The 25109-nt window shown below is 39.6% G+C and overlaps 1 protein-coding gene across 2 annotated transcripts in view; it reads left to right on the forward strand.

Moving 5' to 3' along the window:
* LOC115917870 (two pore calcium channel protein 2-like) overlaps positions 1 to 25109 on the forward strand; it is a 67337-nt gene that overhangs the window by 16005 nt on the left and 26223 nt on the right. For both annotated transcript variants that reach the window (XR_004065793.1, XM_030994226.1), the window contains exons 3-19: positions 4821 to 5004; positions 5515 to 5738; positions 6404 to 6485; positions 7212 to 7277; positions 8603 to 8705; positions 9502 to 9567; positions 10437 to 10501; positions 11292 to 11392; positions 14801 to 14882; positions 15597 to 15686; positions 16666 to 16785; positions 18158 to 18256; positions 19367 to 19453; positions 20645 to 20691; positions 21776 to 21869; positions 23206 to 23277; positions 24104 to 24186. Coding sequence is in view for 1 of the 2 variants with exons in the window: in XM_030994226.1 (XP_030850086.1) it covers positions 4821 to 5004; positions 5515 to 5738; positions 6404 to 6485; positions 7212 to 7277; positions 8603 to 8705; positions 9502 to 9567; positions 10437 to 10501; positions 11292 to 11392; positions 14801 to 14882; positions 15597 to 15686; positions 16666 to 16785; positions 18158 to 18256; positions 19367 to 19453; positions 20645 to 20691; positions 21776 to 21869; positions 23206 to 23277; positions 24104 to 24186 (1665 nt within the window). In the remaining variant the exon portion in view is untranslated. The remainder of the gene's footprint in view (positions 1 to 4820; positions 5005 to 5514; positions 5739 to 6403; positions 6486 to 7211; positions 7278 to 8602; positions 8706 to 9501; positions 9568 to 10436; positions 10502 to 11291; positions 11393 to 14800; positions 14883 to 15596; positions 15687 to 16665; positions 16786 to 18157; positions 18257 to 19366; positions 19454 to 20644; positions 20692 to 21775; positions 21870 to 23205; positions 23278 to 24103; positions 24187 to 25109) is intronic.

Consider the following 25109-nt stretch of genomic DNA (forward strand, 5'->3'; position numbering starts at 1 on the left):
GGGGGGGGAGTGCTGGGTGAATCCACGCCGACCGTATTAAGTAGATTCAATAAATGCAGAAAAAGTTTTAATAAAATTAAAGATTATATTTGATCGAATACAGAGATCCTTCCCTTTTCTCAGTTTATCTTTGAACAGAACTTACAGCCACAAACAAGGGGTAAGCTTTCCACATGTTAGATAGAGAATTCAAATTAAAATGTTTCTTGTCATTAGACGGCACATTAAACTTATCACTAATGTAATGTAAGTGTTTATACTGTACAAAGCACTGTACATGTTTCACTCCAAGTGAAGAGTTTAGTTTTGCACACAACTATGGATTTATTACTTATGGATTTTCCTTTAAAGCCTGTCTGCACTAGTTTGGCCAGGAGGGATTAGATCTCCCAGCGTGGTCACTGACTGGTAGTTATCCCATCGAATCAGCTCTCAATTAACATTTTAAAAAAGAGGATCATGGGGGACCAACAGGTACCGCTTAGGCATTGTTTTCTATATAGAGAGAGCAAGTAGCTACAAGTAGTGCAGTGGGGGCTTTCCCTTTAAAACTCTACATACAGTACATGTACATGTAGTTCACAGCATATTTTGAATGTGTGGCGTGGGTTTCACATAGTCAGCAACAAACCAACCACATCCCCTGTATAAATATAGACTAAAGAATGACTAAAGAATTCTGATGTAGTTCATTGATTTTGATATCAATGCCGGTTTGAATAATATCATAACAATAGGGTTATGTTGACAGCAAGACACAATCAACATGACTCACATTGGGCTCAAAGGAACATTAGGCCTGTTTTCACTATCTCGAGATTGCCAAATATCCAGCTATTTGAACTATCTCGATCGCAAACTATCCAGCTAATTTGCGTCTTCATTAGACTGAAGTAGCAATTAGCGGGATATTTGGTCGGGATCGTCATCCCAAGATATCTTGGGATAGTTTGCAAAATAAAGTTTCGAGGTCGTAATCTCGAGCTGATGAAAAGGCGATTTGTTACTTCAGGATTATTTCCCAAATCACAAATAGCGGGCTATTTGGCAATCTTGTGATGATGAAGATGCGCCTATTGACAGAAATGTTTGCTATTGCCTGGTTTTCGTACCAGTTTCATAATTACAGAGTAACATTATTTTTCTTTAATATTATTATTACTTATTTGACCAAACAGTATAAGGGAGTGGGTATCTTTGCCTCAGATTCTAAACAAAAGCTTGGATTTAGCTCATGCTGCAATTATAATAAACCGGTAATGAATCTTTAGGTCAGTCAGGAATCCCATGACTTTTACAAGCCAATCGCCTGTCTGATTAAAAGATATCTATGATTGAATTAAAATTTCACAAATCGTTTTCCCAACGGTTTTGAACAGCTTTTATAACACTACAGTCTATTGGGGAAACCAAAGATTTTTACTTTTTTGAAGCACTTCAATGACTTCATGATCATTTTCATACACCATATCACAGACACTGATAACACGTAGGGCTATGCATATCAGATTTGTAAAACTGGAACATTGTTAAACAATGGCTTTAAGAGGTGAGAGTCAAATATGTAATAAGAATACAGGTATGAAAGAATAAAAGGAGTGGGAGCAGTATAGTAAGTAGGTCAGGGTAAACAAACGTGAACTGCAACACTGTTGCCCGGAGGCGTGTGCCCCCGCTCTTGCTACATAGTCCCGGTAAATTTACATAATACAATCTCTACATTAAAGATAAACTTGAGTACTAGTAATGCGATTGCATTGTGAAAGAAAAGGTGTGGAATGGATCAGAAAAGTTGATCATATAGCATGCAAGTAATGGTGTGTAATGCAAGGTTCTGGAGTCATCAAAATCATCATAAATTTGGCAGAGTCTTGGTAAAGTAACAATCACTTACACAGAAAGATGTATATGGGACAACACACATGGTGTCGGGGCTAGTACTACCCTGATTTCCTTATCTTTCTATGCTCATTACTTAGCCAGTATACATTTTCTTCCAAAATTGTTTGGCACATGACATTTATTTGTAATCTTGAACATTCAGTGTAAGTTTCGTTAGATTCTGTGAGAATTCCCCATAGGAAAGAAATGAGCCTGCCGCATACTCCTGCGGCAGACTTGCCGCAGATCTGCGGCAGACCTGCCGCAGACAGTCATCTTTTTCACATGCAAATTAGTTTTGCCGCAGACTTGCCGCAGACTTGCCGCATACTCTTTCAGTATGATGAAGAGTCTGCGGCAGACCTGCCGCAGACTTGCTGCAGACCTGCCGCATACTCTTTCAGTATGATGAAGAGTCTGCGGCAGGTCTGCCGCAGACTTGCCGCATACTCTTTCAGTATGATGAAGAGTCTGCGGCAGGTCTGCCGCAGACTTGCTGCAGACTTGCCGCATACTCTTTCAGTATGATGAAGAGTCTGCAGCAGGTCTGCGGCAGACCTGCCGCAGACCTGCCGCAGACCTGCCGCAGACTCTTCATCATACTGAAAGAGTATGCGGCAAGTCTGCGGCAAGTCTGCGGCAAAACTAATTTGCATGTGAAAAAGATGACTGTCTGCGGCAGGTCTGCCGCAGACTTGCTCGAACTTGCCGCATACTCTTTCAGTATGATGAAGAGACCTGCTGCAGACCTGCCGCATACTCTTTCATATCCAGTACGTGGCAATAAAGTATGCATGTAGAAGAACCAGTGATAAACTGATTGATACTTCATAATCAATATTGGCAATATCGATATTACCAATTAGGTAATACCAATATATGTCGATATTACCAATTAGGTATATTCTATTCTCAATTGTATTAACTTCATCACATTGATCATTTGAAGTGTATTCAAGAGTAACATTTAAAGTGACACAGGCTCGTACACATATATATACTAAATATGTATATTGTTTCTTGGTTAGTAATCATAGTTTCTTGGTTAGTAATCAATATCTATTGCTTAAACGTGAATGTAATTGTAACATGATCAGACAAAATAATCTATTGGTTAATAATGGCAAAAGGAAAATAGAAATCACAAAATGATGTGCATTGTCTTAATTTGCTTAACAAATCATGATAAATGTATTTTTCTGTCACACGTGTAAAGTAATAATGAATATGCATGAGATGATTGGTTTCAATTGGCCCTATTAGACTTTAATGGGATTTCCTGTGGCAGACCTGCCGCAGACTGTTCCTGTGGCGTACTGGTATGCGGCAAGTCTGGAGCAAAGTTTCGCCCTGCCGCAGATCTGCCGCAGACTGTTCCTGTGGCATACTAGTATGCGGCAAGTCTGGAGCAAAGTTTCATCCTGCCGCAGATCTGCCGCAGACTGTTCCTGTGGCATACTAGTATGCGGCAAGTCTGGAGCAAAGTTTCATCCTGCCGCAGATCTGCCGCAGACTGTTCCTGTGGCATACTAGTATGCGGCAAGTCTGGAGCAAAGTTTCATCCTGCCGCAGATTTGCCGCAGACTGTTCCTGTGGCATACTAGTATGCGGCAAGTCTGCAGCAAAATTTCATCCTGCCGCAGATCTGCCGCAGAATGTTCCTGTGGCATACTAGTATGCGGCAATTCTGCAGCAAAATTTCATCCTGCCGCAGATCTGCCGCAGACTGTTCCTGTGGCATACTAGTATGCGGCAAGTCTGCAGCAAAATTTCATCCTGCCGCAGATCTGCCGCAGACTGTTCCTGTGCATACTGGTATGCGGCAAGTCTGCAGCAAAATTTCTTTCTGCCGCATACTTCGGCATACTCTTTGCCGCAGACTAAAAGTCTGCGGCAGGTCTGCGTCAGATCTGCGGCAGATCTGCGGCAGGTCTGCGGCAGGTCTGCGGCATACTTTTCACTTTCCTATGGGTCTTTTTCTTTTTTTTACCAGAACTCAAGTTTATCTTTAAATGTTGCACACAAGTAAGCATTTACATTTAAACAAAATTTAGAAGGTTAAATATGTTGTGACTAAAAGGAATGCATGGCTCAACACTTGGGGAAAGTTTCACAAACCCTAAGATCATCTAACTATTGGCAGGCCGTTCATGTCACTGTTTGATGATGATATTAACCATAATAATAATAATAATATAGCACTGGTAGCTGCCAGGTACTGACTCATATTGCAGTTAGCGCACGGTACAAAGTACAAATGATCCCAAATTTCCTGCGATCTTTTATATATGTGGAGCCGCCCCACTTGGTGCATTTCATAATAGTCATTTTTACAGTAATGGAGGGGCTGCATGATCAGCTTTCCCCCTCCCCCCCCCTTTTTTTTTTGAAAAGAAAATATCCAACCTTTTATCATGGAATATGCTGTAGGTGCATAATTGAATGATAGTACATGTAGATCTTGATAAGCATGCATAATTTGTGTCAGTTGGCATAACAGTTTTGTACAAATAACCTTTATCTGCTCATGCGCATATTTTATCTAAAAAACTGGCATTTTATCTTAAACTTAAAGGGAGTGTAGTCTGACATGACTACGTGTCTTTCCCGTGGCCTGACTTGGGGGGGGGGGGGGGGGGGGGAGGGGACCGCACCGCAAATCATGTGCATGCAACATACTATACACAAAACCGAAGCGTGAGGCTAACTTGAGATAACTTATAGATTAAGTCGCTGACTTCCGTAAATCAAGTCCATTCGTTTACGTGCAGTTGTCCAAAAGAAACGTAGATGGCGTTAACCAGTATTTGCCAAGTTACACTCCCTTTAAGTCAAAAATATTCTCCAAAACAAGATGAAGCTAACTTATTCTGATCTTTCTACCCCCCCCCCCCCCCCCCTCCCTCCCCTTCCCCACACACACACTGTTATCTTTTCAGGACCCTCTATTTAGCGATCTTCACCATCCTGGTCCTTGCTTTCTTCGAGCCCCCATCCTCCCTCACCACCGGCAGCAGCTCTGACCCCCGTTACCGTGGCGACCGCATCCATGCACCCTGCGGTGTGACGGAGGGTATCGAGTTCGCCTGTCTCCTCATCTTCTTATATGACGTGTGCACCAAGGTAAGATGAAAATATTACAGCCCCGTTTTATAGACATGAAGTGTTTGGAGAAAAAAAATATTAAAAAGAGACCTTCTACAGCAAAACTTAGTGTGGAAATGAATTACTCACATGCCTCTGTGCATTAGTGTTGAATTTCTCTTTTGTGAGTCCTGGCCCACATGTTGCTCCCTCCCTTTTCCTCTTGTTTTGTTTTCATATTGCATGATCTGTCAAATTATATTGTGCTTTTTAAGCTTGGCCTAATAGATAATAATAACTAGATTTTTTTTTTTTTTTTTTTTTTGGGGGGGGGGGGTGTATTAGAGGCTATCTGACAGCAAATCTATGCATAATAGCAAGGCATTGTTTGAAATCTACATTTCATGATTATGCAACTTTTGTTTCTTTGAAGAAAAAAATTGTTTTGAACAAAGCAAGGTTTTAGACCATTAAGTTAATAATAATATGAATAAATCATATAAATAATATGTTAAAAAGTTCTCTTCCTTTTTCTCTTTTTTGAAAAAGATTTATCTGATAGGTTTTTCAGAGCTGAGGAAGAGCAAGTGGCTGGTTGCCTACCTTGTTGTTATGGCTTTCTCTCTCATTGATTGGTTGGTCACTATCAACTTCGTCTGCGATGAGCTGTATAGAATTCGCCGCTTCCTCCGCCCATTCTTCCTCATCCAGAACTCCCAGTTGATGAAGAAAACCGTGAGGAGCATCAAAAACACCATGCCAAAAGTAGCAAGGTACATTATAGTAAACTGGGTCAGGATTTATTTTAATACCTGACGCATAGAAGTCACGTTGAAGGAGTGAAACTATTGGTTCGCAGATACAGTCAAACCTGTCTACAGCGACCTTCCAAGGAAAACACAAAAAGTGGTCTTTGTCGACAGGTGGTCTTTGTAGACAGGATCCTTTGTACATGTTTCAATGAGAAACCATTTTGAAGGGAAACAAAAAATGTGTTCTTTGTAGACAGGTGGTCACTGAAGCAGGTTTGACTGTATTATCTTTGAGGTTTGACCTATGAAAATTACTTTACAAGCGATCCCAATGACAATAAATCATCGATAGAGGTTCATCAGCATAAATTATTTGGGTCTGCCTGTCAATGACAATTTCCAATTTAATTTAGACATCAGCACTGTGAGAACAATTTATTGTAAAAGTGCGGATTATCACTTAGTTGTTATATTGATACTGTTATCTCTGTTGGGTACAAGAACGATACTTTGCCTAAGGACAATCGCACCTTAGTTCAAAGAAATGTGTCTTCATTATGTTGTTGAATCTTTCCGTGACAGTGTTATCCTACTTCTACCAATACACATCTGTTTCCTAGACCGGAAGGATATTAATAGTCATTACTAATTTAGTGAATTTTTGTATTCCTTTTTTCTTATGACAGTGTGATTCTACTTCTTCTGATACACATCTATTTCTTCACCATGTTTGGCATGCTACTGTTTCCTAGACCAGATGGAGACCTGGTAAGTAAAACCTTCAAGAGGTGTCATGGCATAGTAGTTTATTCAGTTGACTCTCAATACAAGGTGTCGAGGTGTTGTGGTCTAGTGGATAAGTCAACCGACTGCAGATCACAAGTTACGGGGTTCAAGTCCCGCCGCGGCACTAATGTCCTTTGGCAAGACGTTAATCTACATTTGCCACTCTCCACCCAGGTGTAAAAGGGTACCTGATATGCTTGAGCGCTAGTTACTTTGGCAGCCCGGCTACGATAAGGGTAATATGTGTAAAGCGCCATGAGCGTCAGAGCCTGACAGATACCGGCGCTATATAAGTAACCATATTATTATTATCCAAGGGTCAAGGTTTTGAATCCCAGCCTGGCAAGAGATTAATCCTCATTTGCCACTCTCCACCCAGGTGTTAATGGGTACCAGATAGGATCTGAAAAATATTGTAGTTCACTCAGCACTGTGAGCATCTTTAAAATGGCACCGGGCTTGATTGCTCCCCAGGGAATGGAGAATGTGCATACATTGAATGCCTGCAAGACTGAATCCAATGATGGTATAATAATATATCTGTAAAGCACCAAGAGACATCGTCGAAACAATTGACTATTTCACATCATGGTTGAATGAAACTGCCTTGCATACATTAGTTTGATAACTTACTGGTTACAAAAAAAGAATACTCAACCCTACTGTAATACTTGTCTTTATTATATCTTTATTCTCATTTTTTTGCAGAAACCCTCTGTCCTCCACAACAAGACTTCAAATCAGACGAGTTTGATAGTTAATGATACAACAATAGTAAGTTTCATATGTATACAGTTATGTGCAAGATTAAATCATGACATGGATTCATTTTTTCTCTTTACTCCCCTCCTTTTACCTGTTTTTTCTCTCTTTATCCGGGAGAAGGGGTGGGGTGTGGGAAGTGATGAGACTCGAGTGTTACCAAGATTTATCATTTAATCTTACATCTGCTCTGTGAACCAAAGAAAAGAAGCACTAGGGTTTTGATCCTCATCACCAGACCATCACTGGTCCATGGAAAGGGTCACGATGAACTAAAAACAAATACCTCGCTTCTCCTGACCCATTCCAAATTATAGTCGAACCTGTCTACAGCGACCGCCCAAGGGAAACACAAAAAGTGGTCTTTGTAGACAGGTTCTTTTAGTACATGTTTCAATGAGAAACCTTTCTCAAGGGAAACAAAAAATGTGCTTGTTGTAGACAGGTGGTCACTAAAGCAGGTTTGACTGTATTAATATTCATCAGTCCGCCATTAGGACGATAGCTTTGAATGTTAAGCTTCCTAGGAAATTTTCAAGCAGTGGATGGCAGGTTCAGATCCCACTGGTCCATACATGCCAACTGTTCAGATTAAAGAGGAACATTCCTCTTTTTGGGAGAAGATAATTATCATTTTAATGCAGGTGTTCCTCTTCCTGTACAAATTTGTCTGTAGTATTGAATAGGAGAGTTAGGATTGTTCCTCTTTTTTTTTTAAAATAGCATAATTTGTACAGATTTCTGATTTTCAAATGTTGGCATGTATGCTGGTCCCTAGATTATTTTCTGACTTGTTTTCAATTACAAGAAAGATTATGCAATCTTGATGTACTGAGTGCAAGCCCCACCCCCCCCCCCCCAAAAAAAAAAAATTCTTTACAACAGTTAAAACTTCTCTTAGGAAGCCTAACATTTAGAGGTTTCAATCTTGTGGGTGATTCCATGCTCGTACGAAGTGAGACTTGCATCTATCTATTTCATAACAAAAATCTGTCAATATAAACCATTATTAACCAACGTTTTATATGCTCTAATGTAGGGAGCTTTATTTTTTGGACAGAATGGATGGGGAAAAAGACATACAGTTTGTCGTATGGGACACATTGCACAATCGCTCTTTTCCAATTGACTACTAATCATTTCAGTTGTGTATTCCTCCATAGCATAAGTAACAGCAGTGAATTGAAAGTATGCTACTTGATATAATGCATACATAAGCTGCAGTAGGACTTCTAACTTGAGTTCCACTATCCCCTTTGATTTTATTCTTAAAGTAATGCAAATGACAAAGCATTATATAATATTATTATACTTCTCTCAAATGCATTCCTGTTCAGGTGGATTCTAGGATATTCCAAGAGGGCATGCAACATTTTGCCAGCATAGGTGAATCATTTATGAGCCTCCTAGTGCTCCTCACGACTGCAAACAACCCTGATGGTAAGTGGAACATGCCAACATTCCCATAGAGTAGTGTAGTTCTTAATCATGGTTTGGAATATTCCATTCTAATTTTAGGTAGCATGTAAATTGTTTCTTGATATGAATTCCAAAAATATTAGATAATTATTGAAGGACACCTGGGCCCCGATGCACAAAACTTACCATTGATGGTAACTTTTGCATTAATGGTAACTACCATGGAAACCTTGATTTTGATTGGCTGTTGAGCCATGTTACCATGGTAGTTGCCATTGATGGCAAAGTTACCATCAATAGTAAGTTTTATGCGACAGGGCCCTGTTATTTGATATTTGAAATCAGAAATGGGCAAAACACAAAATTATCTTCTAAATCAGGCTTACAGGTTACATGAATGGCAAAGTGAAAATACAAGCAATCATGATAAAATGTTTGAGGGAGCGGTGTACATTTCATGTATTGCATAATTTCAAAAAAAATTTTGAGTGGATGATGAAGGAAAAGATATTTTTCATATAAGGGGTTGTGTAACTACATACATGTATGTGCAATACTTCAGTTCAGGCACACATATGACAATGTATTTTCTTATTCAGATAATATACAGATTTATGAAAATAGCAAAAGAGAAAGATAATAATAATAATAATAATAATAATCTTTTTTTAAGTCCACTCCAAGGTTAGTCACAGAGTTGCCAGTTTATGTTTGATTGATCGCACATTTAATTCTTAACTTATTTCAAAATTTGTATCTGATTTTCATCAAACGTTTTCGTATTATGATATTATGACCATTATTATTATTTTTTTAGTTACCATGCCCGCCTACCAGAACAACAGATTCTATGCCCTCTACTTCATCATCTTTCTTGGAATTGGTAAGTCCAGAGGAGAGAGAATGAGGGAGGGAGGGGGGAGGGAGAGAGAGAGAGAGAGAGAGAGGAGAGAGAGAGAGAGAGAGAGAGAAAGAAAGAGAGAGAGAATAAGAGAGAGTGAGATAGAGAGAGAGGGAGAGAAAGAAAGAAAGAAAGAGAGAGAGAATAAGAGAGAGGGATAGAGAGAGAGAGAGAGAACCTGTATGTAAAGACCACCTCTCATAATGTTACAATACAAGGTTGAGTAGTGGTAATGTGACTGTATTAGATATGTCTGCACAGGACTGTCAGTTTAAAGCTTTGAATTAGCGAAACCTCAAACTGTTCTTGTGTGAAATTATTTTATTTGTTAAACCATTCTGTCCTTCTTTTATAATATACACAAAAAAACAAAAACAAATTGACACTAAATAAATTGGAGGTATCCTATGGCTTATCCACAATCTTAGGTGCATGGGAGAGGCATTACGTCCTTGCTTGTCAAAACCATGCCGTCCTGAGACAACAGTTGACATCCCAAACTCTATCCTCTTTGTTTCTCATTCTTTGTTTTCATTCTTGAACAAGAATGTCTTAAAGATGCACATATTTATTGACATTTGAATGGTTATTTTCTCTGTTTTTGAAATGTTCTGAATAAGACCCTTTAACGATTAAATATATGTGCCCATCTAAGCATTAACTTTCAAAACTTAATCTTAACCGATTGTTGGTAGAGTATGAATTTTTCTATTATTTGATATGTTTTATTATATTCTATTGATAGTTTAAATGAAAATGTTGAACAATGATGAGTGTTTACCTCTTCTTCTTCTTTGCTGAGTGTATTTAATTTTGATTGTTTGTTTTTCTTTTTTTTTTTGTCCTTACAGGTCTCTACCTTTTCTTTAATATGCTTACTGCCGTCATCTATAATGAATTCAGAGGATATTTAATTGTAAGTAAAACCCAAGAAATGTTGAATTTCCCAAAGGTCTTAAAGGGGAAGTCCACCCTGATATTTAGGTGGTTTTAATAGCAGAAAAATGAGAGAAGCAGGTCAATGAAAATTTGAGCAAAAACCAACTAAAAACAAGAAAGTTATGAATTTTTGAAGGTGTGATCAATCAAACACAAATTGGCAACTCTGTGCCGTATCTTGCAAGATTTCCTCCCCTTTTTCCTTCTACTAAAACTAGACCAAATGACTACTAGCCTAAATGGTCATTAGACCAAATGATAAGTAGACGGAATGATTATTAGACCATGTGAATAGTGGCGGGCTGGGTGTAGATCCTACGGCAATAAACCATAGTAAGCATTGTAGTTGAAAGATAATGCCAAATCCCTGCTAAAACATGACACAAAGTCTGAGAGGTTAAAGTGACTTCTAGTAATGAAACCACCTTTAAAGAAAAAAAATGGTGACAAGTCGGTCCTCAATTGTAGAGGTGCCGTGGACTAGTGGATAAGAGTTTGTTCAAAATCATTTGAACAAATAAATAACAGTCCTTTTCAGGACTACACACCCTGAAGAAAGATTACCGAGAGTCCTTTTCAGGACTCCTCAATCCTCCCTCTCTCTCACATGGTGCATCCGCAAGCCTACTGTATAAATAAATAATAATTATCCTATACAAATAATGTTTTGTTTTGCTGTAATTGATAATATTCATTGCTGCACGAAAGAAAATTATCGGTGTTGCCAAATTGAAGAGTGTAGTGATTGTGTTCCCTTTCTCTACCAGACGTCAATGCAGTCCAGTCACTTCCGTAGGAGATTGGGATTTCAGGCTGCCTTTGAGATGTTGAGAGCCCAGATCAGAACGGTCAACGGAAGTATTGAAAGGTGAGTGGTTGGCAATCTGAGGCAGGTACGTTCAAGCAACACTCTTTCACCGTAGAAACGCGGTTTTCAAAGACGTTTAGTTTAAAACATGGTTGCGTTCAAGGGATTTCAAGTGATTCTTTGTCGGTCGTAAAAATAAACATGTTTCAAATTGCAAACATGAAATGCTGAAAAAGATGCGTTTGGTAACGTGATTCTACAGAATCACGGTCGCTAAAAAACTTGAACGAAACGGACATCTCAATCATGATTCTATGACGTCATTATGGAGGCCTGCTTCCGGTTTTTGCGGACAGTCGCTCGTAAACAATTTCAGTTGACCTATACTACCTTCGTCAAACTGCGCAGTGTGACGCGCAGTGGCTGGGCTTGAAATGAGCGCGAATCGGCGTTAATGGAAAACTGCTTGAAAGGTCTCCCGCAGTAACCGTGTTTTGTAACAGCATTTTGATTTGTAATTCATGTTTGTTATTCTTGCTTCTATAAATCGCTTGAACACACCCTCAGTTGGTTTAGCATCTGCCTGGCAATTCTAAAATTGTCGGTTCAAATCCAATCCAGGGGAATGACTAAAGCCCTCATGTGTGTTAACGCGCCCCTCTTCTGTTTCATAGATACATGTAGGATAGGATGTTTATGGAGGCCCTGTGTAGAGGAGAGTCGCCACCTTTGCACATTAATAACTCACTGTACCATCGTATAAGAGTAGGGGGAAACCCTGGTGCAGTGGTCTACCTGCACACCCCCAATCAGTTAGACCGGTAGGGGAGACCCGAGGGTTACACTGATTTAGTTTGATTTTTGTCTCCCAAGCACAGTGACACAGAATTCTTAATTATAAAAGATTCTGCACAAAACCCTTTATTGAGGTCAATTTATACCGTGATAAAGTTGGATGGGCACAAAACATTTTACTTCAGATATCAACCATGCATACTCTAAATTTCATGGTAATAATCACTTTTTAGAAGGCATGTTGATAAAGATAAGTCTAAATGATCTCTCTCTCTCTCTCCCTCTCTCCGTCTTCTACCTCCCCTGATCTCTCTAATTCTCTTTTTTTTCTCTCTTCTTCCTTCCTCTATCTCTTTGTCTTTCTCTCTCACCATCTTTCCCCTGTTACCCTTCCACCCCTCTCTCTCTCTCTCTCTCTCTCACCCACTCTGGATCCCTTTCTCTCTCTCTCTCTCTCACCCACTCTGGATCCCTTTCTCTCTCTCTCTCTCTCACCCACTCTGGATCCCTTTCTCTCTCTCTCTCTCTCTCTCTCACCCACTCTGGATCCCTTTCTCTCTCTCTCTCACCCACTCTGGATCCCTTTCTCTCTCTCTCTCTCTCACCCACTCTGGATCCCTTTCTCTCTCTCTCCCTCTCTCTCTCTCTATACCCTTCCTGCCCCTGTCTATATTTCCTAACCGCTCTGTCTTCTCGCTCCTCCACCCTTTCTCTCTCTATCTCTCTCCCTCTCTCCCTCTCTTCCTCTCTCCCTCTCTCCCACTCTCCCTCTCTCCCTCTCTCCCACTCTCCCTCTCTCCCTCTCTCCCTCTCTCCCTCCCTCCCCTCCCTACCTCTCTCCCACTCTCCCTCTCTCCCACTCTCCCTCTCTCCCTCTCTCCCTCTCTCCCTCTCTCCCTCTCTCCCTCTCTCCCCTCCCTACCTCTCTCCCACTCTCCCTCTCTCCCTCTCTCCCACTCTCCCTCTCTCCCACTCTCCCACTCTCCCTCTCTCCCTCTCTCCCTCTCTCCCACTCTCCCTCTCTCCCACTCTCCCTCTCTCCCACTCTCCCTCTCTCCCACTCTCCCTTTCTCCCACTCTCCCTCTCTCCCACTCTCCCTCTCTCCCACTCTCCCTCTCTCCCACTCTCCCTCTCTCCCACTCTCCCACTCTCCCACTCTCCCTCTCTCCCTCTCTCCCACTCTCTCCCTTTCTCCCACTCTCCCACTCTCCCTCTCTCCCTCTCTCCTCTCCTCTCCCTCTCTCCCTCTCTCCCCTCCCCTCACTCTCCCTCTCTCCCACTCCCCCACTCTCCCTCTCTCCCACTCTCTCCCTCTCTCCCTCTCTCCCACTCTCCCTCTCCTCCCTCTCTCCCTCTCTCCCTCCCTACCTCTCTCCCACTCTCCCTCTCTCACACTCTCCCTCTCTCCCACTCTCCCACTCTCCCTCTCTCCCACTCTCCCTCTCTCTCTCCATCTCTCCCACTCTCCCTCTCTCCCACTCTCCCTCTCTCCCACTCTCCCTCTCTCCCACTCTCCCCTCTCCCCTCTCCCACTCTCCCTCTCTCCCACTCTCTCCCACTCTCCCTCTCTCTCTCTCCCACTCTCCCTCTCTCCCACTCTCCCTCTCTCCCACTCTCCCACTCTCCCTCTCTCCCACTCTCCCACTCTCCCTCTCTTCCACTCTCCCTCTCTCCCACTCTCCCTCTCTCCCACTCTCCCTCTCTCCCACTCTCCCACTCTCCCACTCTCCCTCTCTTCCACTCTCCCTCTCCCACTCTCTCTCCCACTCTCCCTCTCTCCCTCTCTCCCTCTCTCCCACTCTCCCACTCTCCCTCTCTCCCACTCTCCCTCTCTCCCTCTCTCCCACTCTCCCACTCTCCCACTCTCCCTCTCTCCCTCTCTCCCACTCTCCCTCTCTCCCACTCTCCCTCTCTTCCACTCTCCCTCTCTCCCACACTCCCTCTCTCCCACTCTCCCTCTCTCCCACTCTCCCTCTCCCACTCTCTCTCTCTCCCACTCTCCCTCTCTCCCTCTCTCCCTCTCTCCCTCTCTCCCACTCTCCCACTCTCCCTCTCTCCCACTCTCCCTCTCTCCCTCTCTCCCACTCTCCCACTCTCCCTCTCTCCCTCTCTCCCACTCTCCCTCTCTCCCACTCTCCCTCTCTCCCACTCTCCCTCTCTTCCACTCTCCCTCTCTCCCACTCTCCCTCTCTCCCACTCTCCCACTCTCCCACTCTCCCTCTCTCCCTCTCTCCCACTCTCCCACTCTCCCTCTCTTCCACTCTCCCTCTCCCACTCTCCCTCTCTCCCACTCTCCCTCTCTCCCACTCTCCCTCTCTCCCACTCTCCCTCTCTCCCTCTCTCCCACTCTCCCTCTCTCCCACTCTCCCACTCTCCCTCTCTCCCTCTCTCCCACTCTCCCACTCTCCCACTCTCCCTCTCTCCCACTCTCCCTCTCTCCCTCTCCCACTCTCCCTCTCTCCCTCTCTCCCACTCTCCCACTCCCCCACTCTCCCTCTCTCCCACTCTCCCTCTCTCCCTCTCCCACTCTCCCTCTCTCCCTCTCTTCCACTCTCCCTCTCTCCCTCTCTCCCTCTCTTCCACTCTCCCTCTCTCCCTCTCTACCTCTCTCCACTCTCCCTTTCTCATCTCCTCTCTCATTTTCTCGCACTCTCTCTCTCATATCTGAATAGATGCACAGTCAGTGTGAGTGTGGTCAAGTCCGTTGTTCTCCAAGCTAGTATACCAAAGAGAGCCAAAAGGACCATTTTAACAGTAAGTATGTCGAGCGCCCAACATTCTTTGCGCCAGTGAATTTAATGAGATAGTTCAATATGTCTAGCTTGGTAAAAAGTCCATTATATGCTTTTAAATTGAGCATTAATAACGTTTTTGAATATTTGAAATGTTGAAAAGGTTGAATATCGCAAAGGATTTCTTGAAAAGCCAATTGATCAAGAAGAAAAAATATGAATGCAGGTATACAAATGTTGATAACGTGTTATAATAATAATAATGAAAACGGTGCTTATAAAGCGTTTACCACTGTAGTCTCTAAGCGCTATGACGAACGAAATATAATAATAAACAATAAGTCTACTACCCATTCGGTCTATTGCTCAGTTGGTCTAATTTTCAGTTTGTGTAATGCCCATTTCGTCTACCATCCACAAAGTCTAATAATCATTTGATGATTATTATTATTTATGACAAACTGCAATTCACTAAAGGGAGACATTCAATTCAATTCAATTTTATTTCACATCACTTAAAAAAAAATCAGAAGATATACAAACAAATCAGTATAAATTAAACAATATAAAATAAAAATATTCATTGACGTGGTACTATGAAAGAAGGATGAAGGGTGGGGGATGCGAGGGATCAGCATAGGCCATTGAGAAATTCATTACATGGTACTACTATGAAGGAAGCAGAGATTGAGGAATGGGGGAGCAATCATTTTGTTGTTGGTATGTTTATTTTTAGGAGCTGGATGGCAATATAGGTGGAGTGATTACATCATCAGAGTTTCAGGGACTGTTCGATTGCCTGGACCATCAAACAGACGAAGATGAGGTATAGTACAGTCAAACCTGCTTTAGTGACCACCTGTCTACAAAGACCACATTTTTTGCTTCCCTTGAGAATGGTTTCTCATTGAAACATGTACTAAAGGAACCTGTCTTCAAAGACCAATTTTTGTATAGTAAAAAAATAACTGAATTTTCACCAAGTCCAAACCAATCCCAAAAGCATCTGGTTAGCACGTTTCTTTCCCTCTCCTTTTCTGTAGGGGTGTCGTAGTCGAGTGGTTTAAGCACTCGAATTGAAATGCAACGGTCATGGATGCGATCACCAGCACAGCACTTATGTCCTGTGGCAGGGCATTAATCTGAGTTTCAGAGAATCTTTGATTGTCTCGACCTTCAAACGGACGAAGACGAGGTGTACTAAAAGAGGAAATAAATAAATTTTCATCCAGTATAATCTCAAAAGAGTCTGGTTAACAGATATTTCTTTGAAGTTATAAAAAGAGGCTTTCTCCAGTAGCCTAAGCTCAAGGAAATTTACCGATTAGTACTTCGCTCGAAATTAGTCCAAAGCTGATGTTTATTTATACAGGCATACGTAGTTGATGACAAGGCTGAGTTAACACGAAAGGTACTTTTTAATTTCTTAAAATATTGATGAAAGGTCAGGCCAAAAGTTCTTGGGAAACCATGTTTTTGAAAAGTTTTATGTACATTGACAGAAATCATTTCGAAGATACTCCAGGGTAAAGAACAAATCAGTTAGGAAGGATATTGAAAGCAACATTACTTGAGTGGTGAAAACGGTTTAGAAATTATTTCTAATTACTCCAGTTGTACAGTACTTGTGATTTTGGGGTTCTCCATACTCAAGCATATAGAATCTTATTCTATTTTCACTGCCTTAATTAATAATTTGTACCTTTACATGTGTTCTAGATGGCAAAGCAGAAGTTTCTAATGAGCTGAGAACCCATTCTACAAATCAGAATATTTTTAATTTGTAATACTTCTTGTAAAATTAGATTCCAGGTCCTAGACTAATAACTAGACCAAGACTAAAGAGACTCCAGTCCTGCATCGTCCATCGCTTCTTTGGGTACTGTGGGACGGCTGTGGCAGTTGTGAACATTGTTTTCATTAGTGTAAGTAGAACTCTTGGTTTCATACAGGGGGATCTAGCATTTGCTTTAGACCAGGGGGGTGTTTCATAAAGCAGTTCGTAAAGTTACGCATGACTTTAAGAACGACTTGAATATGAAATGCCAGATAGGATGCCCAAAGTTTTTCCTGATGTTTTAACAAAGCGTGACTATATTTCCAATAACCTCAATTAAATTATGGCAAAAAATATACTTTGCATTAAAAATGTTTGTTATAATAAGGATGTTGATCTACATCTGCACAGATCAACTTTAGTTGATGCAGTTAAAAATGATTGAGCATCCCATTTGGCTTTTCATATTTAAGTCACTCGTAAAGACATGCGTAACTTTACGAACAGCTTTATGAAACACCTCCCTGGGCTCCTCAAACTCCGGACCGCAGAATATGTCAATCCGTACCTACCGGGAGGCTATGCTTTTAAGAAAATTTATTTATTCATTTTTTAACTGTAAATATTCCCTTTTAATTGATCAGATGTACACATAAGCAACACTCACTTTTTTCAGTATACAACTTATAAGTTACATTGATGTAAATTTCAGCAGTCGATTGTCCGAGTCTGAACCAAAACTAAGTGATGTTTGAGCCGTGTCCGTCTTTCCAGCAATTAATAGTAATCTTAATTGTTCTTGGGTTGGGATTGAATTCTTGCCCACTGCATTAGGTAAGAAATAAAGTATTCCTACCCCTTGTAAAGTTGATGTTTGTTGTGTTTTTCGTAACTCTAGAATGAAACATGGACACGTTGAATTAGGCCCTTTGTTGAATACTTTTAGATGTAAGCTTAAATATGTCACATCCTAAAGAAACATAAATCAGGACAAATCAATTTTTCACATAAATCAAGAATGACAAAACTTGGTATTGAAGTATACAAATAATTTATTTAAACATATTTGTGGCTTACACCCAGTAAATAAGATCGATTGATCGATCTGTATTGAAAAACAAGTCAGAAAAAATCTTGGAACCAGCGGGATTTGAACCTGCATCTACTGCTTGCCGGGCAGCGACTTTACCACCAGGCCATCACTGGTACATGGCACAGTCACGATGAACTAGAACAAATACTTAAGCTCTCCAAGATTTTTTCTTACTTGTTTTTCAATACAGATCGATCAATCGATCTTATTTACTAGGTGTAAGCCACAAATATGTTTATATAATTAAAATTTCTCCCAGGAAGCATTACATTTATAAAACAAATAATTTAGTTGTTAGCTGTTTGTCTTTAGGCAAGGCAATTTACTGTTCTTTTATAGAACTGACATTTTCTTCCTTTAAATTTATGTCATTAGGCAAGTATTCTGTGTCCTTTTAAAGATCAATGTTTTCTCTATTATTTTGTAGATTGAGATTTCAACACAGTACGATAAAAGCCTTTACCATGATGATTCAGAGCTCACCAAGTTCAACATTGTCTTCATCATCTATTACTGCGTAGAACAGGTAAGGAGTATCACATGTCACTATACTGTACAAATGATGCGTGTGCGTGAGTTTGGTATACGATCTATCTACATTCACGTTGAGGCTATATGCTTTTATATCCTGCATCAAAAATGTGTTGGCTTTTGATTGGTTGAGAGCTCGTCACATGACCAGAAATATTTGAGCTATTTTTAGAAAGTATTATATGAGAGTACTATTTTGGTTTACTATTTGGGAGTTGAAAAAAAAATGTGAATTTTTTTTTGAATTTAATCAATTTTTTTTTTTCAAATCTTAATTTAATGAAAACAAAATATTTTAAATCTTTTTAGATAAAAATTGACATTTTTTTTGTTCTAAATTTGTTTTCCCCCAAAATGTATTTTTTTTTTTTTTTTTTAAATACATTTTTGATGAGGATATAAAACAAATATACCATGCCTTGTATTCAAGGTACTGGTGAAACTATGGGCCTGGGTGACCCCCAAAGTACCATTTGCTTCGGGCCTGCGCCCCTCAGCAAATAGTACTATTGGAGTCACCTCTTGCACATAGTTTTAACCAGAACCTCTCAAGACAGTGGATATTTGTATACTATTCTGGTATGGAGTATCAGATTCTACTGTACTGTGCAAATGATGCATGTGCGCGAGTTCGGTATACGACCTATCCACATTCTCGTTGAGGCTATGTGCTTCTATTCTGGTAAGGAGTATCAGATTTCACTGTACTGTGCAAATGATGCGTGTGTGTGAGTTCATTATACGATCTATCCACATTCTCGTTGAGGCTATGTGCTTCTATTCTGGTAAGGAGTATCAGATTTCACTGTACTGTGCAAATGTTGCGTGTGCGCGAGTTCATTATACGATCTATCCGCATTCTCGTTGAGGCTGTACGTGTGCTTCTACTCTGTGTTACAAAACCTTCACACTGAGTACGATCATTCAGCAGACCCTATGCCTGGAATTTGATATTTCATAATTGAGCCATAAAGCTGCTTTGCTCTGTGAATCTCGTAAAGAAAAAGATTGATTTGTATGAATCTGTATCTGTATTGTTAGGTCAGCAAAATATCTGTTCAGGACACATCCACGCTAAAGTTGTGAATCTCCTTCTTCATTTTAGATACTGAAATTCTGGGCTCTTGGCTGGAAGTGTTTCAAGTACTCGGTTACGAACCTCCTCGATGCACTGTTCACAGCAGTCTTGCTAGTAAGTCTTTTCGGTTTCATTGTGGCATGGTTTGCAGTCATGTGTAAAAGTGTTGGAAGTCAAATGGTTTAATGATAAAGTTAAAGGTAAAAGCCAGTATTGGAAACGCCCCAATTTCAAAAAATGAAATGGAAGCTCTTATTACCAATCATGTGAAAGAATATGTTTTGACTAATACATGATGATAAAACTTTTACCGGGAAACCGCCCACTAATTGATATATTTGGTAAATTAGTTTATCTATTGGTGTGTGAGAGATAAACGCACGTGTCGTGCACATGTGCGTAGTCCCATATACATCTTTCTGTGTACAGTGCTTGTAACTTTACCAAGACTGGGCCAAATTTCTTATCAGTTTGATGATTCCAGAACCTTGCAGTACACACCAATACTTATAGGCTAGATGATCAACCTTTTCTGATCGATTCCACATTTCTTTCACAATGCAATCGCATGACCATAACTGGTCTTTATCTTTAAGTGAAAGTCTTGTGATCACATGTCATGTGAGTACAGGGGGGTGTTTCATAAAGCTGTGCGTAAAGTTACAAATGACTTTACAGATGATTTGAATATGAAGAGCCAAATGGGATGCCCAAAGTTTTTTTCTGACATTTTAACAAAGTGTGACTGTATTTCCTATAATCTCAATTAAATTGTAGCCAAAATAACACTTTGCATTAAAATGTTTTGTTAAAAATGATATCTGCATATTTCAACTTTAGCTTATGCAATTAAAAGCATTTGAGAATCCCATTTAGCTCTTCATATTTAAGTCATTCGTAAAGTTGTGCGTAACTTTACGCACAGCTTTATGAAACATCCCTCTGGTCATATGATTACATATGAGCATTTGGAATGATCAAAAGGCTCAGAAAATGGCCCATTCTTGTTGAAAATCACATGCATGGCACACACAAATGGGGATACAGGATTACACACACACATGGCATGAAAGTTTGCTCCAAAATTCAAGCTAATATTCCAGATCATAATTCAGATATCATGGCATTTAAAGAACAGTTGAGAGTTATAGAATCTAGATACATGTTATATCACAACGTGGCGGACATGTGCGCTATATAAGAAGCCACCATTATTATTATTATTATCATGATAAATTTGTAATTTGAAAATGACATGAAAGTGTTTTCATTTTATATTTCCATATTTCACCCCCCCCCCCCCAGGTAGCGCAAATTTTATACCTCGTGATGGAAGGATCAAGGCTTTATCCGTAAGTTTTCCCCATTTCTTATAAGCCTCATTAACTCAGGATATAATTTCTTTTAAAGTTTGATGTGCTTCAATTTCTTAATTTTATAACCCAGATTACAAAATTTGGTGCAGATTTTTGCTGCTCTAGCCATTATTGAAATGTATTTATTTTTCTTTCTGATAGGTGTAACTCTATTATCAAATAAATATTTACTTATTAAAAAAGTGCATCCACACAAAAACAAATTACTTTCAATATAACTTGGATGCTGGTATGAGGAAATCAGATTTTTAGGGTGGAAATTTATATTATCAACATAAAAAAACAATTAGTGGATAATGAAGCAATGACGTCACAGACTCATGAGTGAGTTGCCAGTTTGTCTTGTGATTTTCAAAGTTTTTAATGTCATTAAAAATTCATAACTTTCTTATTAGTTATCCGATTTTGCTCAAACTCTTTTTAGATTGGTTTTTTTGGATTTTCTTCTTCTTTTGAAAGTTAAAAGTCATTCAAAATTTATAACTTTCTTATTAGTTATCTGATTTTGCTCAAACTATTTTAGATTGGTTTGTCTGATTTTTCTGCTTCTTTTGAAAGTTATTTTTGGAGTGGACTTGCCCTTTAAGTGCAGGGGAAACAATTAATAGGGGCAGCGAGCGAGTTAGCTCTCAAGAGCTCCAAAAATGCTCTGGTCAAACAAAAACACAAATATGCTGTGAGACAATATTAGAGCCCTTACGAACATTTAATGGGGGTGTAGCACGATGAGACTAGGTGTCTTTCCCGTGGCCTGATTCGGGGCCAATCGGTTATAATTCAACTATGGACGACGCGACTGCAGTATGCACGTGCGTGCAAAATATGTGAAACCGAACCGTGAGGAGAACTTTGGTCCGTTTCGAGAACGCTAGCGCACGCTGACCGTTAATCAAGTCCTTTTGTTTACGTGCAGTTGTCCAAAAGAAGTCGTAGATGGCATTAACCAGTCTTTGCCATGTTACACCCTCTTTAGGTGTTTTTTTTTTAACTGAAAATAGTGCTATGTAAATCCAGATTTAATATTGTTACTATTATGATTATTTTTTCTTTGATTTGACAGAGACGACAGTGTGGGCTTTGTTATGTACGATCTTGTCAGAATCATAAACATCCTCATAACCTTCCGGCTCTTCAGGATAATTACACACTTCAATGTAAGTCAAATTCTCTGTACAGTATGTAAGTTGCAAAACCTGCTTTGGCAATCACCTGTATAGAAAGACAACCTGTCTATAATGACCACATCATGTTTTCCTCAGTTTTTTCTTTCTTTTGAATCATGTTTTTCAATGTAAGTCATATTGCCAGACCTGCCAACCAGTACGATTTAGTCGTATTTAGTACGATTTTTAGAAGCAAATACGACAGTACGATTTTCCTTAAAGGTAAAGACCAGTTATGGTCATGCGATTGCATTGTGAAAGAAACGTTATGGAATCGATCAGAAAAGGTTGATCATCTAGCATCTAGCATCTGCAAGGTTTTGGAATCATGAAAATGATCAGAAATTTGGCCCATTCTTCGTAAAGTTACAAGCACTATACACAGAAAGATGTATATGGGACTACCCTATATCTCTCACAGACCATGAGAGAAACAAATTTACCAAATATATGAATTAGTAGGCGTACCTTTAATAAAATACGATTTTCAAAAAAAAAAAAAAAAAAAACGATTTTTTTTTTTTTTTTTTTTTTTTTTTTTTTTTTTTTTTAAATTTTTTAATTAATATTTTGTGTGTGCGTCCGCCATTTTCAATGGCAAAATGTCCATTCTGTCCTGTAAAGTATCCTACAAGCATCTCACATTGGCAATTTGGGGATGTTCATTGGTTCATTGAACACACCAGTCATCACGAAATCATGCATATTCAACCAATGATCAATAAAAAAAATTCTTCTTGTACGTAGAAACTGTAAGAGGCACAATCCGTGTTTATTTTCAAGAATACAACTTTTGTCAGTAAAATACAACTTTTGGGACTAAAGAATACAGTTTTTGAACTCCAGAGGTTGGCAGGTCTGTATTGCCTTGTATGTACAGTGTTCAGTGATTCCTGCTTTAGCGACCACCTGTCTATAAAGACCGCATTTCCTGGTTATCTTGAATAGCGTCTCTCTTTGAAACATGTGAACCTGTACACACAGACCACCTGCCTACGAAGACCATAGTGTGGTTTACACAGGATTTTATATACAGATTTCTCTGTATGAAACACAGTGTAATTTATGTTGTAATACGGTATGTCATTAGAGGCACATATTTTATAAAGAAATATAAGCTTTAACATCTTTAAATTGGCAACACAATGTAATGTTAAGTAACATGGGTTTCCTATGAAAATAGGCAACTTTTTTTCTTTACCGTATAGTTCCCTCCATATATTGCTACGAAGTTGTGTCATAATAACAAGATTACTAGAGTTGCCAATTTGAAGAAGAAAAGCTAACATGTGTCTTTTTGTATTGCCTTGTTTGATTGTTTTGACAGACTATGGCCATTGTGGTCAGTACTATGCTAGATCTGATCAGGAACCTACGTGCTTTCATCGGGATCCTTGTCGTAAGTCACCAGTGATCCGTCAAATGCTCGGACGACATTTTCTCGGGGCAACATGTTGTTTAACAACAGGGTTATCAGTGGAGTCCGGTTAAGGGTTAGGGTTAAGTGTAGGTTTAGGGTTAGATATATGGTTAGGGTTAATGCTGGTTGTTTAAACAATTCTGGTTTGTTTTCAAAATAATAAAGTATTTTTCTTACCAGACAAGTAAACGTATGGTTAGGATTGCCATCTTAAATTTGGGTGGTATAGGGAGGGTATGAATAACTGTTGAGTCTCTTGTGGGAGTAAATTAATGATTAGATATATCGCCACACAGGTGATCTATAATTAATGTTAAGTTTTTGATTGATTGATTGATTGGTTTATTTTATTTCATATAACAATTGTTTGCAAGATAAAGAACATAGTTTACAAAGTAAGTTCAAATTATGAAATGAAACAGGAACCTACTGGAAAGCATAGCTTGTTTGTATAGGTCCCCAATAATAAATATAATATGAATATTATTTTCATTAATCATTTTAAGTTGTCTTAATAATCACAGTAAAATAGATATATTATAATAACATATTTTCATAAACCCTTTTAAAAAACAAAGCTGCACACTACAGAAATTAGAAGAAGAGAGAGAGAGAGAGAGAGAGTGTGTGATACAGGGGAGATGTGAGAACTTTAACCTGTAGGAGACATGTATTTTTGTATTAGATTCTTTTTGAACCCTCTACTAAAACTATTATATGTATATTTACCATTCAAGGCATGGCGGTATTGAGAAACTCAGGCTTGATTAAATTTGACTACTATTTTCCTCTCTTTCTGTTGCAGGTAATCTACTATGTATTTGCTATTTTGGGGATGGTCGTCTTTCGAGGGAAGAGTCCCCAGCCGCCCAATAATACTGACATAACGTAAGTTCTTTGCATGTTTGTGAACGTTTGAAGGCCATGTCCAAGTCGCATGTACAGTCAAACCTGTCTTAGTGGCCACCGCTCTATAGAGGCCACCTGTCTATAGTGGTCATGTATCTTGTCTCCCTCAAGAAAGATATGAATGCTGCAGAACCTGTCCAGAAAGGCCACCTCTCTACAGTGGCCACATCTTCTGTTTCCCTTAGGTGGTCTCAAAAGAAAGGTTTGACTGTATTCATGTTCATGTTAAAGGGCAAGTCCTCTCCAAAAATAACTTACTTTCAATAGAAGCAGAAAAATTAGACAAAGTGACAAACCAATCAAAAAAAGTTTGAGAAAAATCGGTTTGACTAATAAGTCACTTCACTTCATATTTGTTTTCATCCAAGCTCTAGTAAGGCTTTTAAGTTCATGCAATAATCACATATACTAAATCTATGATGAGGCTAGTTATGTATGGAACAAAATAGCTTGGACCTGCAAGCAGTGTCAACTAATTCCTTATTTTACTAAAATATTGTTCAGGTTTCATGAACTCCCCCGATGATGTAGGCACCATCATATTGTGGTACCTACAGGTATACAGTCAAACCTGCCTTGGTGACCACCTGTCTACAAAGGCCACATTTTGTTGTTTCCCTTGAAGAAAAAAAAAATCATTGAAACATGTACTAAAGGAACCTGTCTACAAAGACCACTTTTTGTGTTTCCCTTGGGCGGTTGCTATGGACAGGTTAGACTGTAGTTTATTTGTTCTGAAACTATAATTGCTATAGGACTACCCAGTTCTTGACTCATTGTATTTGTATGGGAACCAGAAGTGACCTTGCCAAATATACCCATGGCCTATAGATGCTGCCCTCTATGGCCAAATACCGGAGTTGCAATATAGAGAATTATTCCAAGGCCCGTACGAAGAGCAA

This window comes from Strongylocentrotus purpuratus, unplaced genomic scaffold (assembly GCF_000002235.5).
Source record: "Strongylocentrotus purpuratus isolate Spur 01 unplaced genomic scaffold, Spur_5.0 spur5_contig_850, whole genome shotgun sequence".
NCBI lineage: Eukaryota > Metazoa > Echinodermata > Echinoidea > Camarodonta > Strongylocentrotidae > Strongylocentrotus > Strongylocentrotus purpuratus.